Consider the following 19,404-nt stretch of genomic DNA (forward strand, 5'->3'; position numbering starts at 1 on the left):
AAAAAAAAAAAAAAAAAAAAAAAAAAGACGGGGGTGCCGCCGCGCGCATGCGCGTTCGACGCGGGGACGGGTGGTCGCGGACCGCGCAGCGCCGAGCACATGGCGGGGCCGCCCCGCCTGGCCCTGGCCGAGGTCCGGGCGGCGGAGGAACGGCTCCGGGGCCGGCTGCACCGCACGCCGCTGCTCACCAGCGGGAGCCTGGACCGCCTGGCCGGACGACGGCTGCTCTTCAAGTGCGAGCTCTTCCAGAGGACCGGCTCCTTCAAGGTGCGCGGGGATGGCGGCACTGAGTGTCCCTCGGCCAGCTTGGGGGCAAAGGTCGCTTCTCGCACCGGAGGAACTCGCTTTCCGCCGACACTTTCCAGCCTTCGAAGCAGACGTGGCTCCTGCTGACCCGCGTGGGGGCTGACGCGCTTCCCAAGGCACAGGGGAGGCTGCAGGGAAGGAGATTCCCCACCTGCCCGCAGAGCCCAACATGCCGGCTCCCAGGCACAGCGGCACTGAGGGTGCTGTGCTCTCCTTCCAGATCCGGGGTGCCCTGAACGCAGTCAGGAACCTCGTTGAGGAGAGCAAACGCGCTGGAGGGGGGCTGCCTCGGGCCGTCGTGACGCACAGCAGTGGGAATCACGGGCAGGCGCTCGCCTGTGCTGCCCAGGCAGAAGGTAATGCATGTGCCGACCTCCAGCCCCAGCTCAGAGAACAGCCAGGCAGCAGGCAGAGAGCCAGGGGTAAACGCAGAGCTGGTAAATGCAGCTCCAAGCACCCAGCTCTGACACCCCTGGAGATAAGCAGCAGTATCCCTCTCCTGAACGCATGCAGGAGCTACCATAGGCAAGGCATGGCTGGCTCCTGCAGCACTAACTGGCTGGTTGCAGCTTTTTGGCTGTCAGATTTGCTTCCTCTTTCATCACACAGGGATTCCCGCCTATATCGTGGTGCCCCGGACAGCCCCACACTGTAAGCAAGCTGCCATCCTCACCTATGGTGCAACACTGGTGCCATGCGAGCCCAATGACAAGGTATGTCACAGGGAAGACTGGCTCGGGACACAGCACAGCTGGACTGAGAGGCAACCATCTGCGCTTTCCATTAGTCCAGAGCAGAGACAGCGTCTCGCGTAGTCCAGGAGACAGGAGGAGTCATGGTGCACCCCAACCAGGAGCCGGTGGTGATTGCAGGGCAAGGCACAATCGCCCTGGAGGTACTGGAGCAGGTGAGGGAAATGCACAGCCCGGACCCGGCCCAGGGCTCTGCTCCTTGTAGGCAGGAGCACAGCAAAAAGGGGTACCTGAGGTGCCAGAAGCAGTCACGCTTCCTTTCTGCACAGGCACCCGAGGTAAATGCAATAGTGGCTCCCGTTGGAGGTGGAGGAATGATTGCAGGAATAGCAGTTGCCATCAAGGTAGGCAACAGCTCATCTGGGAAGTGGTGGCTACATCTCCCCATGGGAAGTGCAGGGCTCCCAAGACAGACAGCAGCTTTTCTCTTTAGAAACGGAGACACCCTGTTATGAAAATCTCTGGGTACCCAGGGTTTGCATGGCAGCAGCATGGCCTACTCGGCCCCCTGCATGTGCAACAACAGCAGACAGGCACACACTAGTTTCAACTGAGCAGCTCCTCCTGCTCTCCGCAGGCTTTGAGACCAGATGTGAAAGTGTTTGCTGCTGAGCCACGCAACGCAGATGACTGTTACCAGTCCAAGGTAAGAGGGGAACTGACCCCCAACCTTCACCCGCCGGATACCATCGCAGATGCAGTTAAAACCAGCATTGGACCAAACACATGGCCCATCATCAGGGATTTGGTTGATGATGTCCTGACAGTCTCAGAGGAAGAAATCAAGGTAAACGCTCCCAGCTCCCTTCTCACGGTAGCTGCCAGCAGGCAGCTGCCTCCATCCGCGCTCTGCCCCTCCACTCTCACCCCTACACTCTCCCAGGGCAGCACAAGCCCCTGCACACCACCGCAGCTGTTCAACACCCACACTGTCTCCAGCTGGAGAGGGCTGGCGGAAGCTCTGCTCTCCCTTCCCAGAGTGCTGCAGAGATGTGCACATGCAGTGCCCTCCGCAGCCCTGGAGCAGCCTGTACTTGCTGCTGGGATGACAGCTGCTTCTCTGTCCCGACAGCGAGCCACGCGGCTGGTGTGGGAAAGGATGAAGCTGCTGATTGAGCCAACAGCAGGCGTGGGAGTGGCAGCCGTGCTCTCGGAGCAGTTCCAGGCAGTCCCCCGGGATGTGGAGAACGTTTGCATCGTGCTGTGCGGGGGAAACGTGGACCTGAGCTCCCTGACCTGGCTCACAGACCTCCCTGGGAAAGTGGAATGAGAACGGAGTGGTGTCTCAAGTGACAGAAACCTCACTCTGAATTTGTACAGTCTGGTTTGTGCGCTACTAAAAAACAGATAAACAACCCCAAACATTTGAAAGTTTTTGTGGAGGGATAAGGGAAGCTGGCCTCAGTCTCTACAGCATAGAGCTGCTTGGTTCCACAATAAAGGGTTGCTACTGGGGGGGCCTGGAAACAAAGCACTGCCTGTTCTCTGCTCCTCAGCTGCCCTGCTCTGGGACAGGCCTCCAGTGAGCTAGGGTCAGTCACTCTCCCCAGCTGCTACTTCACCTTTCTTTCTCAGCATCACAATAACTTCCAGCAAACTCCTGTCCTTGATACAGCAAAATCCCTGCATGCACCACTGTGGCAGGGCACAAGGGAAAGACAACAGCCCCAGTGGGCCAAGAGGTTCACCAGACAAAGGGTGCACACAGCCTCCCCATTTGGCTGCCTCAGCTGGCCTCCACCAAGACACAGGCACTTAGATGTTTTTTAAAACATTTTCCATTAAAATAAATAGCTGTAGCTGGTACCTGAGCAGCAGCTGGTGAGACAGCCGCCCCTGTACAGACCCCAGCAGTAATACGTCCAAGACATCAGTGCTGTCCTTGCTGTGCACGGGCTGAGAACAGCATCCGGGGAGCTAAGGCACAAACTGCATTAGCCATGCTGGAGACTTATTCCATTTCCACCTCCTGCACCGGCAGCACACTCTCACTCCTCACCCACGGCATGGGCTCTGGAACATGGGGATCATAAGTCCATTTAGGAAAAACGCGCTTGTAGAGGTTCAGCAGCACCGTATCCTGGGACTTCAGCTGTCCATCAAAGTGGCACTTCATGTGACCATGGGTCCCTAAGCAGAGAGCAGAAGAGGCCATTAGCTGTCCCTCCTGCCCAGGATGACCACATCCTGCTCAGCATCACAGAGAGAAATAACCAAATCAAACCTACCTAATGGCTCCTTAATGTGTCCTCTACGACCCCATTTTGTCCTGAGCTCCACTGGCTTAAACCACATCACATCCTCTGGAGATCAAAACACAAAAGGCAGGTAAGAAACAAGCTTCACTGCACCAACACAACTGCTCCCGCAGGGGCAGGAGTTCTGCTTCCACATCCCCTCTTCCCACCACAGAGATGAGCCGACCCATACCTCTGTTAAAGAACATGTATCGCACGACAGCCGTCTTGGTAAAGATCTTGAAAGGATGGCCACTGAGCACCAGCCGCTTGACAACAATTCTGTCTGGGTCCACAGAAAGCAGAGAACCCGTGGCGATGAGGTCGTGCATTCCTGCAAGGCAGAGTCACTTAAAGTACCAGGGCAGCACCACAGAAGGTGCCTCCATCAACTCCTCCCCCACCACAACCCCCTTCTCCAAATGGTTCCAGGCCCAGAGGCACACCACAGCAGGGACGGACAAAGGTGCCAATGATACTGGGGATGGAAATGCATTCATATTCTCAAACAGCATGAAGGGGACAGCTTTTTCAAGTCATACTTTCTGAATAGATGCACTTGTAAGTGGGGTATGGGAACAGCCTCCTAACGTTTGTTTCCCAGACACCACCTCCTCAGCACTTATCAACTTACCGTTACTTCTCTGTTTAAAAAGCAGCACTGAGGCAGGAGGGAAAGTGATGGGAGCATAAACAGTCACCACCAGGGCAGCATCTGGGCGCAGGAAACGCTCCAGCTTGTGCTTATCAGCTAGGACAGAACAACAACAATCAAGTTTAGGCCAACAGCAGTCCTCGGAGCTCCAGGAAACCCCACTGAGCCCATTCTTCCCTGGCAAACAGGCTCTGTGCTTTAGGAAAACAGATGACAAACACCCCTCCTCCGCTGGCGCAGAGGATCTGGGAACAACGGTGATCCTCTGAGCTACCAGCTCACTGCATGGAGCCTGCCACCACCTTGCCTGGACCAGTGAGCCACCTTGCCCAAGCCCTTCCACTCCTCACTGCTTAGTGCCTCCCCTGGAAGCCTCAGAGCCTAGTGAGTCTTCAGAAGAGTCCTTCAGCCAGGTTCAGACACCACGGCTAAGACATCACAGGCTTCCTGCCCTAGAAACCCCAGCCCCACCTCCTGGCATACCTGTGCCCACCCCACCGGTCCCTCACAAACCTGAGGTGTGCTGGGAGAACAAGGGGGATGCTCGGAAGCGTCTGAACCCACAGTGAAAGATCAGTTCCTCCTTTGCCCTCACTGGCTCGCTGTTGCTTGGATGCCGACGCACCAGGAAATTCAACACGGACATCTGCAAAAGAGGCAGCACTGTGAGGGGCTGACAGCAGGGCTGGCCAGCGATGGTAGACAGAGTGGAAAGCAACAGGACATTGCAGCAGAGAATAATGACCTTGCTAATGGCTTCACAAAGGATCGCCAGTCACCAATGCAGACACCTCAGCTAGGCTCAGACACTCTAGCCTAAACACCTCTGGCACCTTCAGCCTGCTCTGACCAAAGGTAAGGTCCTACTTTGAAACACGAGCAATGAAGGGAGATTTCAGCCCAAACCCTCTGCAGGCAGAACCTCTCCAATCCTGCAGCCTGAGGGAATCGGACAAGGAGCTGCACACCTACAAGATATCAGCAGGGACATACTTAGTCACCTTTTGTTCATGGGGAAGTAGCGAGAACAGGACTAGGGGCTTCCCTTCTTTGAAGCTCTCCATCACTGAGACAGGGACATTGCAGACATGAAGCGTAACATACCAGCCAACCTGCCAAGAGAGGATCAGTTGTGAATACTTCTCTCAACAGAAAAGTGTCAGAAGTAACACACGCCTGGGTTAGAGAGGGAATCCAGGAGAACACTGTCATCTGAACTCATGGCTTCATGCTAAGAACCAGATCACCCAGCCACCTCCCTGACAAGTCTTTCCTATTAGGAGTAAAGGAACACAGTAGGGGAAGAGATCAGCAAGAGAAAAGGGAGCTACCAAGGCTCCTTCAGTCTCCTCTTTCTCTATTTGCCGGAAGAGGTGCTTTCTAGTTCGGGAGAAGTCCTGGAACTGGAAAATCCTGGCATAATCCCTTGGGAGATTCTCTTTGGGGTCCCATGGAGAAGTCCGGAAGCTCTTCAGCCCCCTGTACTTCTGGAACCTAGAGAACAGATAACAGAAAAGACAAAACTACTTCACCAATTGAGGTGTGCGCCCAGCACCTTCTGTGGTCTGCAAGGACTCGCACCTTCAGAGAGGGCAAAGCGAACAAAGCAAATGTTAGCTCTCAGAAAAGATCTTAGTGCAGAGCGAGCTAGAAACAGCAGCCAAGTCTCCAGACAACCTGCCCTTCCTTGTCGGCTCTGCCATCCCCCTCCCTCTCCCAGGTCAGGGCCCAGCTCTCCCTGCCGTAGGGAGCTGCCCAGGCCCACCCACCACCCCCCAACTAGTGCCTCCCCTGGAAGCCTCAGAGCCTAGGAATGAGTCTTCAGAAGAGTCCTTCAGCCAGGTTCAGACACCACGGCTAAGACATCACAGGCTTCCCACCCTATCTCACCAAACTAGACAGAAAGGTGCCTTCCAGCTGCTCTTAAAGCATTCTGTTTCTTACCGGACTCTGGCAGGCACATCACGTGGCGTGTCCACTTCATCTGGAAACATTTCATCCATTCTCTCCTGTTTGTATCTCTCCAGCATCTGTTCATCTTCTTCCACTTTCTCATCATACCGGTCATCCCGCAAGCACTCAGAAACAGTCATAGTCTCACACTCCTCCTCTGCAGGTTCCTCTTCCTCCTCGCTGCTTTCCCCCTCCTGACACACAGGACAGCACAGAGCCTGTGAGCACACGTGCTCTGTTGATGTCCATGCAGCACTGCAAACCCTGCGTGTACTCACGCAGCGTGAATTGTGACCCAAGTTACACCACAGTCCCTCATTTCAGTATCTAACACCCCAAAGAAGCAACATGATACATGAGAGATTTAACAATGGAAATCCAGGCAAGTCCTGGCTCTGTGTTGTGCCCTTGCACGGAGCAAGCCAGGACAGGATTGTCCTAGAATAGGCAATAATGCCCTGGAGATCACTTGCAATATCAGCTCTTGGAGGTACCTGGGAAACTGCCTCTTCCATCATATCATCATCAATATCATCCTCTTCATCATCATCATCATCTTTCTCACTGCCTTCTTCTCCATCATCCACAATCCAGGCAGCCTGGTACTTGGATGTGCCTTTGGGGACCTTCACCAGTCTCCTGTTTGCCTTCAGAGAAGCTGTAGATTCCCACCAATGGTTAATACAGGAATAATTCTCCTTTCCCTCAGCAACATTTACACCAGGACAGCCAAGATCAGCTCTAGACCAGAATTGCTGTTTCCCAGCACAGAATTTGCCAGGGCCCAGAAAAGGCAGCTAAAATGTAACCCTGCTAAATTGCCAGGCAAACCACTTACTCAGGTAATGGGACTAGGAATGGAAGCCCTGGGCTCCCAACTAGTGTGTTTCTTCACAGCCACCCTCTGCCATCCTGGTGATGGAGGGTTTCTAAAAACTATCTTAACAGGGACAAGGAAAAGGTCCAGAAGTATTGCTGCTACTCACCCTCTGCTTCTTGCAGTTCTTCTTCAGTAGGCCATGTCTGCTCCCCTTCCATAGGATCAGGAGCCACTTCTGACTGCAAAGATTCCTGCTTGTTTGGATCTGCCTTCATCAGGACCTTAACATCTTCCTCCATCTCATCAGTACCATTTACAGAGTCATCCTGAAGGGCAAGAGCAGAGTCCCCAGCTGTGAATACATCTAACTCAAGCCAGCAATCGGTCCAAAGCAAAACTCCCTTCAGTATCACATTTATTATGTTGTAATGTAACGTTTGTTATACGCTGTGGGCAAGGAATCTCAGCTCAGTGGCAGAACACAGGCTTACTGACTCTGATGCAGCTTCCTTTCCCCCTCATTGATCACATATACCCAGTTGTATTTTCCTGATTAAAGTTTACAAACATCATGTTCTAATGGGCCCAGCGAAGCCCTGACCTCCCACACACCTGTATCTCCATGTCCTGACTCCTCTTCTGTCCTTTAATCACTCGGGGGTTCAAAGAGAGGGGGTCGGGGGGAGCATCCACCTGGCTCATCTGGAAGTCTCCATGCCCCACAACATGCACCAGGCTGTTCACGTCGAGGGTCTGTCCCCGCACAAAGCCAGACACCTTCAAGGTCCCAACTAGGTCACTATCCTGACCGGGCACAAACTCAGCAGCATAGGCGAGCAGGTGAGCCCGCCTGTCCCGAAAAGCAAGATGCCGCTGCTTCTGGGTGGCAAGGTGCCTCAGCAGCAGCAAGGACTCCTGCTCCGTGTTCAGGGGGAAGAGCTTGGCCTCGGGAAAGCGCTTCTCAATCGCTTTGGCAAGTTTCTTCCTAGCATCTATCCGCTTCTTAGGTGGCAAGTCAGTGCACCCTGGGACAGCAAGAGCTACCAAACAGTGCATAGAACAGAGTTCAGGATCAGGTTGTAAACCTTGTTATACCCCTTTTACCAAGCACTAACAAACACTCAAATATCAGCAACCCAAGTAACCAAACAGATTCACATGAGATGCAAAGACAGTTTCACACATTCAAAAGAACCCTTGGGACAGAAAACGTGTCTTCAGAGATAAGATTCTGAGACTAAATGAGACCATGGAGATAAGAGCCCAGGAACTGAACTTAGCAAGGAAGCGTCTGAATCCCTTTTGTTCTGCATGCCTAGATAGCCATACAGTACTGACACCACCATACACCCAGAGGCCTAAACCTAGAAAACCCCTTTTATCCCCAGCGCTCCCCCACCAGGGTAGTAACACAACAAGGCAGCACGAGAATAGCATTCACCCGACTGATCTATGCTCAGAAACTGAGCAATCAAAGACCTATTAACATACAGAGCTTTTAATTACTGCAATACTAAACCCCCATCAAGCACCCCCTCAACCTATATACCACTATAAGCACTTAATGTTTCTCACTTGCTCACCATAACTGGGGAGCCCCTGTGCAAAGAGGCAGGAGAGGCAGTGCTCCCCCACGCCATCCCAGCCATCTGCAGGATCCAGGATGAACAGGAGGGAGTCAGCAACCTTTGCTAGGTCTAAGACAGTGTGAAGGTCCCCTGCAGGCAAAAGACCCCCATTACTGAGGCTGCCAGAGGTTCGGAGCCAAGAACCACACCAACAACAGCATTTCCTCACCTGCCTGTGCTGTCACAAAATGCCAGCGCTGCTTGAGTCGGGGGCAAAGGAGCGCAAAGCCACCAGTTCTCCCCTCATCCACACGGACAACAGCTGAGTCCTGGCTCTGCAGCAAGCAGAGGGTGTCGTGGGCTGCAGCCCTGCTGTGCAGCGGCACCAGAACCACGAGGTGGGGGGGCCCATCCCTGCTGCCCAAGGTCCGCTTCTCCGCCAGCACCTGTGGGCACAACTGCAGAGCATGAACGCCAGCCCGGTTCCTATTCCACCCCCCCCAGATCAAGACTGGATCCCTCCACAGCTCAGCTCAAAACCACTCGGTCCAGTAATGCTCTGCTTGCCCCAAACTGAACTGACCCAGGCACCCATTCCTCTGCCTAGCCCAGTTCCTCATCCACTCGCAAAAAACCCAAACTGGCTCGGTCCCCACGGACACACACCCACACCGAGACCCGCACCGGCCCCACTCCCGCTCCCCACCACCCCCTCGCAAAGATCCGACCCGTTTCCCTCTCCCACCGCATCCGGCCCGGCTCCGGTTCCCCCGCAGCCCTCACCGCCTCCTTGCGCTGCCGGCGGAGCTGCAGCGCCTGGTGCCGCCGGTCCACCCTGCTGAGATCGCGGAGCCGCCGGCGGGGCTGGGCCTTGACAGAGACGCGGCCTGCGGGGACAGAACGGTCAGGCAGGCCGCGGCTCGCTAGGGCCGGCGAGGAACCCGGCCGGGCCCGCCGCGCCTCACCTCCAGCGCGGCGCTGCGACGACCCGCTGTGCTTCCCGCCCTTGTGCGCCTTGTTCTGCTGCTTCAGCGGCCCGGGCCGGTGGGCGCCCGCCGCCACCATGCTGCCTCCTCGCTGCCTCCTCAGCGCTTCCGCCCGCGCCGCGCGCGTCACTTCCGGCGCCGCAGGGCACGCCGGGAGCGCACAGCGCCTCGCCGACACTAAGATGGCGGCGTGAGGGACGGGGGTGAGCGCAGCTCCGGCCCTGCCCGCTGAGAGGGAGGAGCGGCGGACCCGGCCCCCGGGGAGAACACCGCTGCGGGGCAGGGGCGAGCCCCAGAGCCGGTGCAGGGAGGGAGGGAGGCTGGTGCCCGTCGGCGCCGCGGCGGAGGGAGCGGTGCGGAATGAGAGGCAGGAGTGACAGCCCTTCCTTCAGCGCTTTATTGATTAGTTCTTTGTACAGGTATTTACACAAGAGGAAAGCTGCCCGACCGCAGGGAGAGGGCTTGCCCGCGCTCTGGAAACAGTCCTGTGGGAAGCAGCAGTTGAGGGAAGGCCCTCCCTGAGCCCCAGGCCAGGCATACCCCACGGCTCCCCTCCACAAAGACTGATGGAGTGAAAACATTCCTATGCTCCCTGTGCCGCTTTGTCCCAGCGCTGTTTGGTACTGGCAGCGCTGGTCACCTTGGTTCTTGGCAATCATTATCCAGCCAAGACTGTTCCCAGACCCCAGGCCTCGGCCGTACCCTGCCCCGGCAGCACGTCACACCAAACACGCCTCGCAGCTGCAACAGCCGCTCTGCCTGGTGCTGGCAGAGCCCCTGTCCCCAGGACCACACCGTCACTCAGGAATACAACACTCTGCTTGTTACTGGAAGCATTAGGTCCACAGCACCCCAGAAACACGGGCAGGTGAGCAATAGGGTTAAACATTTACAGTGGTGTTGCAATTGCCAGTAAAGCTGAAGTCAGTAACCCAAGGGAGAGGCAGGGCAGCTGCTATTCCGATCCCGATTGAGCAACTGGATAGGAGGGAAAAAACAGGTTCCTACAGGTCCCTGCTTCCTCTGAACTTGGGAGTCATCCCCCCCCCTTTTCCTCCTGCAAAGAAATCGGCGTGACAGCAGCAACATGGGGTTGTCAGCCATGGGCTGTTCTTTACAGATCCTTTTCTACCCCTAAAAGCAGGCTGGTTGTCTAAACCTTTCAACTCTAAAAGCAATGTAGATAGCATGTCCTACCTGATAGGAAGGAAGACACAAAATTAAGAGACCGGTGACAGAAAAACACTGTTTAAGCAGTAGTAATTAAGTCTCTCTATACAGGTATACACTGGCTGCGAGACAGCATGCAAAGTCTCTCCCGCTGTCGTTTCTGAAGGCTGTTTGTCCATCAGCCGAGATGGCCCGTAGCACTGCCACAGCACTGCCTTGCAGAGCCAAATATGAAGTGGCTGCTCAGAGAGGACTCAGAGGAAGAGGGAATAACTAGGAATCTTCTAAATCAAGAAAAACAAGTCCTGTGAGTTAGTTATACCTTGTCATTTAAGCAAGACCAGGGAAAGGAGCAAGGTTTGAAACTTTCTGCCTAGGGTTCCTATCACAAAGTCAACTATGTCTGCCCCCACGAGTCACCCAGAAGTCTGGAAACCCAGAGACAGCCAGAAGGGTCCCACCATGGGGGCTGACATCTCTCCAGATCTCTGCAATCCTCAGCGCTGCTGAGAGCCACTCTGGCTTGTAAAAAGAGCTAACACCTGATTTGCACTGCGGACCAGGCCCGTCGCATGTAAAAGCGAAATTCCCACAAATGCATACATCCTAAGCTTACAGGTATTTTGCTGACCTGTGCAGTTCTGCAGGGCCCTCCGCACAGACTACCAAAATATCATAACCCATCAAGCTGAGCAAGCAGGAGCAGAAAGCCAAGCACCACCTCTCTGTGGCTGACAGCACTGCAGGTTAAAACAAGCTCTTCCTGCCAAAGCAGAAACTACCAGGGAAATACGGTTACAGCTGCAGCGTGAACGGGGAAGTATCCTCCAGCAGTTGGGATGCAGATCCCTGTAGTAAGGCAAGCCCTTGCAGGGGGAGGGCCCTCTTCAGCTCTCCTGTACCATCACAACACAAAGCCGAGTGCTTTACACACACAAGACACCATGGCAGCCTGCTCAGCACCACCTGCCAACCCACCTTCCCCCCTCTGTGCTCTCTGACAAAACAGGCTTCGCATCACTCCAGCACACAGCCCAGACAAGCTGTGCAATGAGGAGTGAAGCTCCCTGGCTAATCCCAGAAAGCAGCTGCATTGCAGGAAGGCTGAGCTCACATTCCTGCTCCCTAAACCAGCATCACTGCTGCCTTCTGAAGCAGTGAGAAATCCGGGCTGACTCCACTTTGCATGTGGACAAGGGGGAGCACAAGCCGGGGCAGGCTGGTTGCAAAGCCTAGGCCTTGGTTTATAAAGGAAGACTGGTTGCAACTGGAAGGGCCAGTTTATTAGAGAAACCTCACATTGCAGAGAATTCACAACACATTGGAAAGGGTCCAGGCCTGCTGAGGGGGCCAATCTTCTGCAGCAGCACAGATCTACATCCCCCAGCTCCAAGCCCAGCAGGTGCCACAAAGGGAAGGGTTAACTAGAACACAGCTTATGTTTACAAGCAGCCCGAGAGAGCCAGTATTAAAGTTCAAAAAAGCCTCCCCATTAGACAACAGTTAAAACAAAAATGGTTTAAAATGTTTAAAAGCTCCATGTTCTTGGCTGCAGCATAATGGGGAGGCAAAGGTCTACAACACACACAGGTCTCTGTGGGTCTCAGCACTCGGTCTGCTCTACCAGTGAAGGCCGGAGGGGGGGGTCTTCTCATCTTTGTTGCTTTCCAGAGAAAAGGGTGGGATTCGGACATCAAAGTGGGAGCCATCAGGCCTCTCAAATCGAAAAGTACCCCTGCAAAATAATGGCAGAGATCATGCAGAGGCCAGGGACGAACACAGCTGGGAATCATCAGCTAGAAGGTAAGACACGAGCTCTTCCATATCCTGCACAGGGACTCCAGGGCTGCATTTGCAAGGCCCATCCAGCAGCAAGTACATCTGCCTGCCAAGATGACTCATTTATTGGAAGACTCCTGGGCAGTTTACATCACATCTCTAATATACATTTCCTGAACAAAGATGTCATGATTGGAGCCTCCAGGAGGTAAGCGCCCTCCACGCATCTGCGGCAGTGTTTACCTAATTCCCACCCCACAGGAGACAGAACCATCCAAGCTATTTTTACAAACCGATTACACATAAACTCAGATTCATATTTCTTGGCAGAAGCTCCACTGGTTAAGAAGTCTGCAACAACACGAAATCCCATCACAGATGTAATTTGGAATAGTTTCTGCTTTGCATTTCAGAAAGGGTATTTCAGAACTGAATCTGCCTGTCCCTGTACAACAAATAATTTTTTTACTGCCCTGAACTACAGACAAACGTACTGCAGAACACGACACAGGCAAGAGGATCGTGGAGATAAACTAACAGGTTCTCATGATGGAGAGGACACAATCGAACACCAGAAGTCAAACTGAGCAGCTTCTGAGCTGCAGAACCTTTGTCTCTTTCTCTTCAGGAGGCAGACAGAAAGTGAAAAACTACTAAACAAGCTGGTTCTATTCCCCAGGACATGCATTCAGGCAATTCAAAACGCATTAACGTGGAAAACAAGGGTATGTCCTACGGGCAAAGAGCTGCTCTCTTGCTTTTCCTAACTCAAAGGCAGTTCCAATGCAGCTTAACTCCGAAACAGATTTACTCAAAAAATGCAAGCTAGAAAGACCTTTCATAGAGCAGGCAAGAGGTGCCCGTGCATTTCTTGTTCACACAGAGATGACACTAAATGTGCTAACCCATCTGAAATGCAAACAGAGGGAAACTGCTTGAACCCTGCAGCACAGCAAAACAACAACTCAGCTGAGCACTTTCCTAGCTGCAGTTATGGAAGGGGGGACTTGCAACACCAGTTAGGCTGAAGGCCTTATCTGGCCTAAACTGGGAATAACCCCACGTGCCAATTCCTCATGGAAACAGAACCGCACAGCTTCACACAGGGATAGAATCAAAGCCCAGACCTCTCCAAAGAGAGGATACCAGTTCACGCATCCCTGCTGCCTAGGGAAACACCAGCATGAAGCCTTGCCTCTTGCACCAAGGACTGAAAGGGACAGAAACTGAGTACAGCAGAAGATGACAAGAGAATCACTTCGTGTCTTTGCAAATCCAGTCTAGCATAGACCACAGAAGAAGGATAAATTAGCCTGGAACCTCTCTTGGTGCAGAGAATCAATAGATCGTCTTCTCACTAACTGCGATACTGCTATAGAGAAGCTCATAAAAATTTTAACTATCAAGTATGTCCCGTCCTGTCCAGTCCAATTCCACCCACCTTTCAGCCATAACTCCAGACTGCAAACTGCGTCCCAGCTCAGCGCTGTGGGGTCCTATATCTAAATCACTACTGCAGTAGTAAGTGCTTCTTACCACATGTGACCACTGGATGCCTGCAGGGAGACGTGACTGCTGTACTGAAATGCCGGCTGTTCTTTGGATAAAACTGGCTCCTGAGAAGACAAGAAGAGACCACTCTGCATCAGCGACGGATCTTAACATTCCTTACAGACAGGCATCAACAGGAAGTTTATATTTTGTATTCACATAGTGAGAAGAAAGTCAGAGAGTCCACACCTGAGCATCGCTACCAATTACACAGCAAACAACTCACCCAGCGAGTAATGCCAGAATCATGTATTTTTCCAGTTTTCCCATTACCAGTCATTTAGGATCATTCTCTAATACTCGGTGTGAAGTTTCAGTTCAGATGAAAAGCTTATGTGATTTTTTTCATTACCAGTTTCCTATTCCATCTACTTCTACTGCCCACTAAGCAATTTACTGGCAAATCAACCCAAGCAAGAGGACTACAGCAAAGGGCTGCACTTCCCAAGAGAAGCTACACGATACTTACCCTTCCTACAACACCACGGCCCCTGACCGTTTCCAAGGTGCCAGACAAGCTAAATATCCTCCAGTGCCGTTCTCGGAGTTGTACCACTTCGCTGTCAAGGTTCTCCAAGCGAATACAGTAGCGCCACTGGACAGAAGAAAGGCTGTTATCACAAACTGGAATCGGCTGCGAACAGTTGATAACCCATAGCCAATACTGGGAAACAGTTGCCAGGCAAGGGCTACTCTCCCTCAGAGCTTATCACACAGCAATGATGCCACAGCAAATAAACTCCTTCCCTTTAGCTGCTTCGTGAAACAAAAGGCACTTACCCAGTAGACATGGGAATTCTGGGCTTCCTGTCAAGAGAAACAAAAGACTTTAGCAGCTGCCCTTCAACGCTCAGCGCCAAAACCTCTTCAGCTGGCAGCACAGCACAAGCAGAGGGGCTCTTGCTCCATGCCAGATTGACGCAGACAACTCACATGAGCACAAAGACAGCTGCTCTCCGAAGCAGTCCATCAGTTACCGCCTGGCACTGGCTCTGCTCTAGACATGTAATCATGAGGTGGGAGATTTGCAAGGATCTTGTGACTACGGAGGGTTGATCTCCATGTTAATTACGCACTTTCTACAGATCTAGAAACACCCGTTTCATTGCCTTCGGGCACCTGTTTTTCTGACAAGGTTAGGACAAGCATCAGTTGGGCTCCACAGAAGTTGCAATTGCACACCAAAACGTCCACCTGCCACGGCGCAGACTCCCCAGCAGCTGTGCTCGTCTGGACTTGGAAATCAAACTGCTGCGGTAATTCCCAGCCCTCCCACTCAGAAGTCTATCGGAGCCTCATTATTTTGGATGGTCCACATGAAGTTCTTACACTATAAAGAGCAAATCGTTATCAGCTAAATCCAGAAGGCTTTAGCCAACCCTCTAACCCACATTAGAGCCAGGAAACAGGGGTAGATACCCACAGCACCTCATCACTGGGCAGGATAACAGATATGTCTGTTATTACAGGGCAGATGGCCTTGGGGCCCCCTTACACACACACCCATCTGTGACTGAGGCAGTAAAGGATCAATTCACAAGCTTTCCTAAATATCTTGCTAACAGAGTTCTGCAGAACAGCAGAGGGTATTTCCCATCCTACAAACAACAAGCAAAAGCCAACGTGCAGGAGCTGTTCTCCAAAAATGTATGACAAGTTTCATGTTCATACCTCTGCTGGATATTGTGACAATGAAATCGCAACTGTGATTAAAAAGTCATTTCTCCAGTAAGCAGAAAGTACCTTCAGTCAGTAAACTGGTCTTAGAAAAACATGCAAGTTAAGCAGATCGCAGAACTAACACAGCGACATGCAACACAGACCTACCCTCATGCCCATATAGAAGGGGATGACTGTGACACGGATGTTCTCTGTGGTTTCTCGGTGTACATCAGAAAGCTCTAGCCAGGGGTGGTTCTTCTCCTGCCATGCACACAGTGTATCCCTTGCTACAAAAGGTGGAACTGTGGGGAGGGAAAGATGAGAGTTTATGAGGAGACTGTATCCAGAGTGCTCTCCTCTCAAAGCAACTCCTTTCACATCGTTACAAAAATAATTTAAAGGAGGCTTTACTGTAACAAAACCCAAACCAGACCACAATTTTTACACCGCATCTAAGACGATGGGTTCTGGGTACTTGTTACAGAGTACCTCAAGCATCTGGCTCTGAAGAGTTCCCTCTGAAGCCAGAAATTACCTTTTGTTTGGTCGTACATGAGAAACCTCTCAAAGAGCTCATGCTGGATGGGCACTTGATCAGTGGAGCTGTAGGGAAGGATATCTTCATGGCTTACATAGTCTAAACCTGAAAAAGAAACCCCAAAAGCCACTGAACTTCCCCAGTGAAGAGCAGCTCAGAATTGTCCTGACGGAGAAATGGATCACACTACTGAGACGTGAAGAAAAGGATTTTGGCAGCAGTAGCCAAGAAAGCAAGCATGGAGGAAAACAGGGCAGTAATAACCTTTGGCAGTGTTCTTCAGTGAGATTTTTCCATAGAATGATTTCTCTGATAAAGTCACGCTGCCTGGGAAGTGACTGCACTGCCACAAAAGGACTTTGGGCAGGAAATGCAAAGGACAAGAAGACATCTAGCTGTCTTGGTAATAAAGTAGAATAGCCCGTATGCAACAGGGTATGCGTATGGGATCTATGTCTCAAGAGCACAAAGTAGGCATGCTTATGTCTGATCAGAGTCTGCCCAACTTCCATCCATCCAAAAGGGAATCATGTACTTTAGTCATTCTGTTGTTTCTAGCACAGCCCTAAAGCACAGACAGATCCACTACAGTAATGTCCTGTAGGAACTGCTGCTTCACTGGCAGAAGCTGACTGTTGGTGACTCTTCTGACCTCACCTTGTGACAACCCACATCTCCACAGAGGGTATAGGTGCATTTTACTCACCTGGTATGGCATAGAGGGCTCTGCTGTCATCGTGATTTGCCAGGAACGTCACTGCTTCTGTCTGTGATCTCTGGGACTGAGAAAAAGGAAGGTTTATGTTTTTCTGTGTGGATTGTCGTGGGCCAGTTTCCAGTCATATTTCAGTTTACTATTGTGGTTTCTAAAGTGTGTAATGTTTATTTTATTTAACCAATTCACTTCAGAACATCTCTCCTTTTAACTCCTCTAGACTAATTCTCCACTCAAACAAGCGAAGAGCATTTTCAGTGCTGCAACCCACATTCATAAGGACCTGCGTGCAACAGAATAGGAATGCCAACAGGATAAGGAAGTGAGGTTGGAAAAGGGAAACATGATCCAGAAAACAGTCATATGACATTCCAGATTATATTTCTCAGGGAGAATATGACTTGAAGAACAAATTTGTCCTAAAATTCTAAACAACCAAGTTAGCCATCAGAGCCATTTTCTTCCAGTGCCTGTCCATCTGAACCATTCAGAGAGAAGATATTTGAGTTTCAATACCAAGATTATTGGTTACTTACTATATGTGGACAATCCCGGGCATCTATTAGCACCTGATAGTAAGTGTGCGTTTTGCCCTTGACCTCTTTGGAACCATGGCCTGCCGCGTTCTCGCTTCTAAAAAGAAAAGCAGAACACTGAGCTCAAGCACAGGATGGCAGCAAACTGTTGTTACCAGGACCAAGCACATGCATAAACAATGATTTTTTTTTTAAATACATTTCGCAGTCTGTAATCATTCAGTTTCATCCAAATTAAACTCATGTCAGCCACCCACACAACGACAGATGAGCCAAGATGACAATCAACAGTGTTTGTCACAGGCACAACAGCCCTGTTTTCAGACAACTCAGAATTTCTGTCTGCTCAGTCCAGTCTCCTGTTTGGGGTAGGTATTTCTACTGCCCTCTGATTCTCTCTCTGCTTACTCCTCATTCCTTCCCGACTCCACATGCACACTCGCCCAGCACACCTCCAACGTAGGCCGGGGGAAAATGGATGGAAGAGGGAAAGAAGTGAACAGTGACTCAGTTCACAAGAAGGATGAACTTGGCCTAGTCGGTTGAACCTGTCAGCTGGCAGCTGACAAATCCAACTCACTGGCAATCTACAGAAGCAGCAGCCTGCAATTTTAACACAGGAGCCTAGACCTAACTAAAAAAGGAAAACACAAAGCTGTTTTTTTATAATTTAAAAAAAAAAAAAAATCATGCTGCTGGCATTTTTTTTTTATTTCCTTCATGTACACTCTCACCCTTCATACTTCCATCCTGTCTCTAATTAACACAAAATTAATACTCATGCAATGTCTCTTCTTTAAGCACCTCTCTTCTAGTTTACGTTCATGCAAAACAGACCCATACCATCGTGCTCCTTAAGGACTTGTTTACCCCAGCCAGGAAACTCAATACAAAATGTAAATGTAGCAGTACAACAGCATATACACCAGAACATATCCTTACTTTTCTGCAACAGGAGAAGCCACATCTCGATCATAAAGCCTGGCTTGCCAGGGAAACAGGACTATTCCTCGATAGCCAAACACACTGTGAAGAAATAGCTGAAAGGAACAAGTAATTGCATTTGAATACACAGCAAGCTTTAATCAACTTAGACACAACAGAAAACATGAAGCCAAAAGCCCTTTTCTGATAGTATTTAAAAAACCTGTCAACTGAGGTAAAACTAGAAACATTTACAAAGTGTATCAATGCATGGGATGGAAATACAGGGAGAATCACCACTGTGCAAACCCAGAGCAGAAACAAAGAGGGAACACAAGCAGTCTGGGATGAGAGAAGAAATTCATGTCATCTCTACCCATAAAAGTGAATGACTAAACCAGTAATAAAGTAATAGAACAGCAGAAGTGCAGAAAGGAGACCAGCACAGGAGACACCGCGGAACACGGAAACAGATCTCCACGGCACAAGCACAGAAATGACAACTTTAGTTCTTATTTCTCAAATTCAGTGATTGTCTCTTCTGTTCCTAGAGGGACAAAACCCTTAAATAAGGCCAGAGGAGCAAATGCCATTGTAGGAACAGTTGTGTTATGCTGCAGATTCTTATCAACTTGCTACTGTCAGATGACTGACAAACTGCAGACACAGCAGAGACAAGGAGCACTGAACTGTGAAACTTCTGGCCCTCTACTACAATGCAGCAGCCTCCTTATGGGTAAATCACTCAGCTACCTGATCTCTGTGGAACAGGCCTGCAGGGTCAGCTCCGCTCCCCAGAATTGCTTACCTGTCCCGTCTCGTATTTGCCGTGCTGCTTCGGTGCCTCAAACACCCCCACGGTCTCCAGCACTTTGCCCTCCGGACGGTTTCTAGGAGCAGAGAGGTAGTTTGGTGAGTGTGCAGGGGCTGAACCAGCCCCTGGGCCAGGTGGCACACAGCACCCAAGCCCCAGGCGCTGGCCAGGCTGGAAGCCTCGCACCTCCCTCGGACACCACACAGCCCCCCCGGGGGCCCCGCTATGCACTACAGTGCCCAGTCCCCCAAACCCTTCCATGCCCCCCACCCCTTTGCCAATATCCCTTTTCCCAACCGCCCTGGACACCCCCCTGCCCAGCTGCCCCTTTAGCCCAATCTCCCCTCCCCATCGCTACCCCAGCCACCCCGACAGCCCCCCAACTCCTTCCCAGTCTTCCCCCAATGACCAACAGCCCCCCCCACACCCACCCCAAAC

The 19,404-nt window shown here is 51.6% G+C and overlaps 3 protein-coding genes across 4 annotated transcripts; 1 reads left to right on the top strand and 2 right to left on the bottom strand.

Moving 5' to 3' along the window:
- Positions 1-99: 99 nt before the first annotated feature.
- On the top strand, positions 100-2,410 carry SRR (serine racemase). Its single transcript, XM_010573919.1, has 7 exons — positions 100-267; positions 527-662; positions 916-1,019; positions 1,094-1,213; positions 1,328-1,402; positions 1,636-1,845; positions 2,131-2,410. Exons 1-7 carry the CDS (start codon positions 100-102, stop codon positions 2,326-2,328), a joined length of 1,011 nt encoding a protein of 336 aa, XP_010572221.1. The 3' UTR covers positions 2,329-2,410.
- A 501-nt stretch (positions 2,411-2,911) lies between these two features.
- On the bottom strand, positions 2,912-9,372 carry TSR1 (TSR1, 20S rRNA accumulation, homolog (S. cerevisiae)). Of its 2 annotated transcripts, none has more exons than XM_010573633.1 (15): positions 9,257-9,372; positions 9,075-9,178; positions 8,521-8,737; positions 8,307-8,441; positions 7,342-7,763; positions 6,890-7,049; positions 6,398-6,561; positions 5,895-6,097; positions 5,282-5,444; positions 4,952-5,062; positions 4,464-4,596; positions 3,930-4,046; positions 3,489-3,629; positions 3,287-3,361; positions 2,912-3,188 (listed from the first exon to the last, which is right to left on the bottom strand). In XM_010573633.1, the coding sequence occupies exons 1-15, from the start codon at positions 9,354-9,356 to the stop codon at positions 3,010-3,012; spliced, it is 2,424 nt and encodes an 807-aa protein (XP_010571935.1). In that variant the 5' UTR covers positions 9,357-9,372; the 3' UTR covers positions 2,912-3,009. The 2 variants fall into 2 exon arrangements, with proteins under 2 accessions (XP_010571935.1, XP_010571934.1); XM_010573632.1 differs by having other exon boundaries at positions 7,336-7,763.
- A 2,336-nt stretch (positions 9,373-11,708) lies between these two features.
- Positions 11,709-19,227, bottom strand: POLDIP2 (polymerase (DNA-directed), delta interacting protein 2). The gene is made up of 10 exons (XM_010573920.1): positions 18,961-19,227; positions 18,171-18,268; positions 17,229-17,325; positions 16,684-16,759; positions 15,975-16,082; positions 15,605-15,741; positions 14,558-14,584; positions 14,247-14,372; positions 13,763-13,842; positions 11,709-12,182 (listed from the first exon to the last, which is right to left on the bottom strand). The coding sequence occupies exons 1-10, from the start codon at positions 19,225-19,227 to the stop codon at positions 12,068-12,070; spliced, it is 1,131 nt and encodes a 376-aa protein (XP_010572222.1). The 3' UTR covers positions 11,709-12,067.
- Between the last annotated feature and the right edge of the window lie 177 nt (positions 19,228-19,404).

Source organism: Haliaeetus leucocephalus, unplaced genomic scaffold (assembly GCF_000737465.1).
Source record: "Haliaeetus leucocephalus isolate CR32 unplaced genomic scaffold, Haliaeetus_leucocephalus-4.0 Scaffold395, whole genome shotgun sequence".
Taxonomy (NCBI): Eukaryota; Metazoa; Chordata; class Aves; order Accipitriformes; family Accipitridae; genus Haliaeetus; species Haliaeetus leucocephalus.